We start from the raw sequence: 6593 nt of genomic DNA on the forward strand, positions 1-6593 counted from the left end.
ACCGCCGCCGAAGAGGTGGACAATGTCATCGTTCGTGAATCCATCGATAACGAGGAAACGTTCGTCAGTGTAGAATCGTGCGAGGCTTCGCTCGCTTCTCTCGAGACCTCGAACGACTCTTCGACCGACGAAGGTCGACTAGATTTCTCCGACATGGGTCTTAAATTGGGGAAGAACGAGAAACGATCCGAGGATGAAGATGCGGATACGGTGAACGTAGAAGTGAAATCGAACGAATTAATCGTTGAACGAGATTGTTTAGAGGCGGTATCGACATCGACGTCGACATCGACGACGATATTAACTATATGCACGACATCGCAGACAACGGTATCTACGAGCATGGCAACATCGTTAATTTCATCATCAATGTCATCGTCGTCGTCGCCATCGCCATCGCCATCGCCGTCGCCCTCACCATCGCCGTCGCCATCTCCGTCTCCATCGCCATCGCCATCGCCGTCTTCGTCGATGATTCAATGCGTCGAAAAACAGACGGAGTATTGCAAAACCAGTGACGGCGAATTCGTCACCTCGTCGCCGATATGTAGAAAGAGGCCGGCTAGCGATTTTCTGCCCATCAATGCGGAGATCAAGCGAATCGGCGTCGAGATGCCGGAGAACGAATCTAATCAAGTAAGGAGGATCTCCCCCGTGTTGGTCTCTCTTCGAGAGCGCACCCTCGGTGAGATATCGTTGTCCTCGGACTCGTGTCTGTTCGATAACGACGTCGGAAGTCGATGTGTGCCGAGAAACAACAGGATTCTCGATGATTTGTTAACGAGCACTAACTGCAGATTGACGACGAGCGCGACGGGTCTTGACGATTCTTTTCAAACGGATCACGATACCGAGGCAATAGATTGCACGGACACTGCGGAACGCAGGATCTGCAGAGCAGCGACATCGTTGGAAGGTGAATGTACCAATGGCAGCGTCGAGGAGGCGCTGGCAGAGCAGAGCGAAAAGCTCGAGTACCCGGACCCGTTCATCGACGAGGATTCCTGTTGTTCCCTGTCTCGCGACAGCCCCGAGAGGAATCTTAAAAAGTGTCAGGAGCCGAAACAGTGCGAGGAGCCGATCGACGACGAGTGCTCGTGCAACGACACCATGCCTGCGAACGATGCTTGCACTATTGCGCACGACGAGACATCTAATGAACTGATAAAAAATTCGTTACCCAATTTAATAGTTAAGGTGGAACAGATCGATTTGTCCCGTTACTTAGCGGCCGAGCGGAAAGATAAGAAGCGTATGGTTATCATACCTAAGAGGAAGCAAAAGAAAAGTAGCGAATGCAAGGATGATGCCGGTAACGTAGACGTAAGGACTGATCCCAAAGAATCGTTGCAGTGTTTCGTCCCATTGTGCACTTATACGAACGAAAGTGATGAAAAGACTGAGTCACAGGACCAGGAGAAACAAGTAGACTCCGTTGTAGTATCCCCGTTGCAAACGGGGCAAGAAAAATTAGAATCATCTTTCACCACCCCCATTAAGGAATGCAAGGTGCTGTTACAGAGGATAACGTTGCCGAAAGCGGTAAGAACGATGACAACGGTACAGACATTGGACAAGGAAGAAACGGCACCGAGAGCGATAATAGAAAAGTTGGCCGAGGACGAGGAGGTCGTGTTTTCCTTCCCTCTACCTTCCTCCACGAATCTGCAAACGTTGAACAATTTAGATTCGATCGAGACGGCGAGACCCAGCTCCCCGGAGGAGTTGTTGGAATCTACTACTACGGATGTTCCAGAAGCTATCGATACGGAGACGGAAACCGAGACCGGTTCCGATAGTTCTGAAATGTCGAGCATGACGAACGTACGCCTCGGTGGATGCGACGATGACGCTGCTTCCGACCAGATATCCTGTCAAGAGAGCGAGTCCATTTGTTGCGTCGATATTAATCCGGAGATCATATCGAGGTTGGAGCCGGAGAGACCGGAAGCTTTCACCGAAGATTCAGCGGAAAGTTTGGCCCTTGCCACCGGTGCACGAGACGAGGTTAGATCGGATGGAAGCGATTCTGGCCTGGGAAGCGAGATTCCTGGTGATCCAGGGCCCGCACCAGTACCGGAAAGCGATTCCGAGACTTCTTTCTTAGATAGGATACCAGATGATATACTTTCCGACAAAGAAAAAGGTAATTGAACGATATTATTCTCTCTATAATTTTCCCTTCCATTCGTATTTTTTTTAAAGTTTAGAGCAACGTGTTTATAATAAATACGTTAATTTTTGTTGAAGCAAGAACGTGATTAAGGAATACAAAATATGACGTTCTCTTTCAGCAGTGAATCAATTGGATAGCTTTGCGCCGAACGTGGATGTATCCGACACGCCACAGACGCCATTGACGAATTTTCGTAGTCCTTCGAAGAGTAATCTGAAACGAAGATTGATGGATTGTATGGAAGGGGTTCCTAGCCCAAAGAGAAGCAATACGGACGAATCCATGAAAAAGAAACGCAATATTCAGTTCGACGCAGTCACGGTTTATTATTTTCCCAGGGCACAAGGTTTTACTTGTGTACCTTCTCAGGTACATGCGATATAGATTCTATTTCGTTATAAATTTTACATAGACTATATCCGCATTGTACGTATTAATGGTATATAGTACATACGAATATAGCATGCTAAATCGATTTATCCTTCTCAGGGTGGCAGCACTCTTGGCATGAGCGCAACGCACACTCATGCTGAACGATTCTCGTTATCGGAGCATGCCGCTGAACAGAGGCGAATTCATCGTGCTAGACTAGCTCAATTACGCTCCGAGCGTGCTGCAAATTGCGTATCGGAAGCAGCCTCCAGTTCTGAGGATCCTAGCGATGATACAGACGAGGAACAAAGTGATAACGAGGATCTGGATATCGATAGTTATTACTTTTTGCAACCAGTGCCTACATGGCAGAGACGAGCTTTACTTAGAGCAGCAGGAGTACGTAGAATAGACGCGGTCGAGAAGGACGAGTGCCGCGATATTAGAGCTAGCAGAGAACATTGTGGTTGCGGGTGTAAAGGATACTGCGATCCTGAGAGTTGTCCTTGTAGTCGAGCTAATGTAAAGTGCCAGGTTGGTAGATGAACATTATACGATAAAGAATTTTTTTTATCAAAAAACAAGTAAATGACGCGATTGTGTGTTAATAGGTTGATAGAGCGGGTTTCCCTTGCGGATGTACTCGCGATGGTTGTGCAAATAGTTCAGGCAGGATCGAGTTTAATCCAGTACGAGTACGAACGCATTTCATTCACACGTTAATGCGGTTAGAGTTAGAAAAAAAGCAACGAGAAGAAGAAGAAGGCGCGGATCATGACGCTTCCGACAATCAAAACGGTAGAAGTCCGTTAAGAGAAATCAATTTAGGATCCGTGATGGAGAATAGGACCACGGAATCATGTTTGAATGGTGGTGGATTTACGACGTTGCATTATGAGAATCACGATGCCAGAGACGGCGGGACAAATTGTCAGCCAGAAGTATCTGGTACTAGAGAGGATAGCCTGGATTTGTATGCGATTAGAGATGATTGTTATCCTAGCGAAGATACTGTTGATGGTACGCAGGGACCTCAAAGGAAACTTCATCCTGAATTTAGTCAAGCTTTTCAAACATTCTCAGGCCAAACAAGTGCCGGAGTAAACTTTCAACAACCTGCTTATCAGGATTATCAGCCTTACGCTAACCTCCCTTCCACATCTAGGGTGCAATTTCAGCCGCAATTCCAAACGGTGCCAGGAAATGCAGGGTTCTCACATTATGCGCCTTACGGACAAGATACCGGATCAATTCAGGGGAACTGCCAGGTCCATCCCGGACAACATTCTTCCAGCTATGAAACTAGTTTTGCGCAAGATGAAACAACCGGATCACAATATACAAATTTAAATTCGGTACAACCAATGAATACTGTGGTTCAACAGATGGGTAAACTAGAACCATTCTCTGAACTTTTGTCTGGTAGATATTCGTATTACGGTGAAATGGAGCCTCAGCCGCACAGTACTTATCACGGTAATGGAACCAAGGTTGAGGTAGAAAAGAACCAAGCTAACGAACAGCAATCGGAAAGTACAGAGGAGTGCGATGAAAATTTTGGGGAAATCATAAAAAAATCAATGGTTGAGACTGTATCCGCTTAGGTCAAACTGTAGATACAAAGAATTGTCTATGTGCAAGTCCGTCAAAACGTTTTTGACCCATAGTGATTTATAATGAAAAATAGAGTAATTTCGACAAGTTTTCGTCGGAAACCTCGCGAATAAAAGAAAAAAAAAAAAAAAAAAAGGAAAAAATAATAATAAAAAATAAAAAAGAAGAAGTATCCCGATAAGAAGGTACTGGAATTTTAACCAGTTATCCTTCCATGCGTTAGATAAATCTGAGTAAATTGTTTATGTGGTTTTCGAACAGAACAAATGTTCTCCTCGAGAATCACTCGCGGTTAACTACGACGAGTCCCGTGGATGTCGTTAGAAAAATTACGCGGATACGTGTGCGTCCGCCCGGGATGGAGCTTTGAGACATCGTCCTTGTTCCTTTATTATAAAATCATCGATTGTGTAATTGATTGAATGGATAAGACGATGTTCTCGATAAACGTGAAGAGAATCCAGGGCCGCCAATTCGGTGAAGGATTTTCGAGGAAAGGTCTTCGTCGAAAATCTTCATGAACAGTCTCCTTGAACCGACAAGAATTCTGTACAATTACAGAATAAATTCAACGAGGTTGTGACCAAGAAACAACATATGGGATCAGCTTAGATTGCAGTTTATAATACTTAACTTTAATACTTTAATCGTAGGGACGCGGGTCTCGCGTCTTTTTAAAAAAAAAGAATAAAACAAGTTTTCGAATCCGTGTGACAGCGGCGATGGCGAAAAACTTAATATTTAATTGCGACAGCGAAATCGAAAGGTATTCGCATTGCTGATCAGGAAGAAAAAAAGAAAAAAAAAAAAAAAAAGGCATATGCATGTACACACAAAACACATTTATATTACGACCACGAAATATAAGCGATTGTGATACCCGTGCATATGAAAATACAATTTGCCAGGATCGTAGATTAAGAAAATAAATTATGGGACTTTTTTATGCCAGTTAGTAAGGGATCGAGTTTGAATGGTTTTTCAATCAACGGATGATGATAAAAAGATAGAGACTTGATACTTTTTCGTGTTGTAATGAATGCACGCGCATTGGGATTACATATGGATGTACATGTTTCGAATGTTAGGAAGACCATAGTTGGTTGGCATATGAAGCGCACGCTGTCTACAGAACACATAATATTTAAGCCCTCGTATATTTTTCTCATTTTTTTATATGATACCTTGAAATTGCATTCCCTTTTTAATATTCACGCACATTCTACAAAGATGTAACAAAGAGTGAATTTTTTTTGTGTGAAAAAATATAGATTTTTTTTTTTTTTTTATATTAAGAATTCTCATGTCTTTTCTTGGTTTGATCAATGGCTCAATTTCAATCATTGCAATTTCAAGGTTAATCGTTAACATGAACAAAATAAAAAACAAATCTGCGCGAAGTTTTTTAATTTTTTCAAAAACTATAGTAAACAAAGTCTAATGGTAAATATATCATATTCAGATATTCTTTTGCACACCCATTGTTACTCACCTTGTAGATTTTCAGACACAGACCTCTTTAGCATCCCGGGACGTTGATCGCTATACCCACGATTAATTGAAATATTACACATAAGAAAACAATGATAACGACGCTAGTATTAAATTTATACATACTTATTGGACGTGTCAGCTCCCAAGCACTTTTGACGATCTTCTATTTCCGTGTTTTACACTGTGTTCATCGTCGCTGATTGGTGCCTAAAATCGTTACGTTTGTTGTCAGTGTACAATGATAACGAAATCTCATTTTCGAAAATAGAAGAAACGAGAGAGAGACGTAGATTTAAAGAGTTAAGATGTTGCGAGGGATGTGACACCTCCGTATAACATAAATATACATATAAACTACACGTATGTAAGTAACTTTTAGAGTATTTGAGTAAAAAAAGGCATACATAGTTGATAGCGTTTTATTAAATGTTGTGAAAAAGTCTCTTGTCTGTCGTGTAATGTGTTGTCTTATTATGTGTGCGTCTTTTTGTTCTTTGTTATTTCGTCCTTTTATATTCATGATACCATCCTTCAATTCCTTCATTTGTTACGTTGGAAATAGTTGGCAAAAACTCATGTTTTATGTGATTCTTTTCTATGTATTGTACCTTAATCCGTATTACGATTCTGTCATATAAGTCATGTTAATTGCATAGGATATCCGGTAATATTCACATAACGTTATGCAAAAATATTCTTTCTACATTTAATATACTTGTTCTTATTTATTGCGATAATATGCGATTAAAAGACACTAACGTGTATTTATTATTATTCATATGAACGAGGTGAGAAGTCTTACGAAATATTAGAAATTAGTATTATAGTAATCTAAATATCTACATAAATTTTAATACGTTTTTATAACGAAAATTTAAATAACCCGCTAAATAATTCAAATTATGTGTCTGAAATTGTAGATGCGCGCGCACGCTTA

The 6593-nt window shown here is 41.7% G+C and overlaps 1 protein-coding gene across 1 annotated transcript in view; it reads left to right on the plus strand.

The window, feature by feature from the left end:
- Window positions 1–5088, plus strand: part of LOC102679366 (serine-rich adhesin for platelets) — an 8769-nt gene extending 3681 nt beyond the window's left edge. The window contains exons 3-6 of the mRNA XM_031509711.1: window positions 1–2146; window positions 2295–2545; window positions 2666–3082; window positions 3160–5088. The exon at window positions 1–2146 is cut by the window's left edge and continues 27 nt beyond it. Of these exons, the coding sequence (XP_031365571.1) occupies window positions 1–2146; window positions 2295–2545; window positions 2666–3082; window positions 3160–4152 (3807 nt within the window). The 3' untranslated portion in view covers window positions 4153–5088. The remainder of the gene's footprint in view (window positions 2147–2294; window positions 2546–2665; window positions 3083–3159) is intronic.
- The last annotated feature ends 1505 nt before the right edge of the window (window positions 5089–6593 follow it).

The sequence above is a fragment of the Apis dorsata genome, unplaced genomic scaffold (genome assembly GCF_000469605.1).
Source record: "Apis dorsata unplaced genomic scaffold, Apis dorsata 1.3 scaffold_169, whole genome shotgun sequence".
Classification (NCBI taxonomy): domain Eukaryota; kingdom Metazoa; phylum Arthropoda; class Insecta; order Hymenoptera; family Apidae; genus Apis; species Apis dorsata.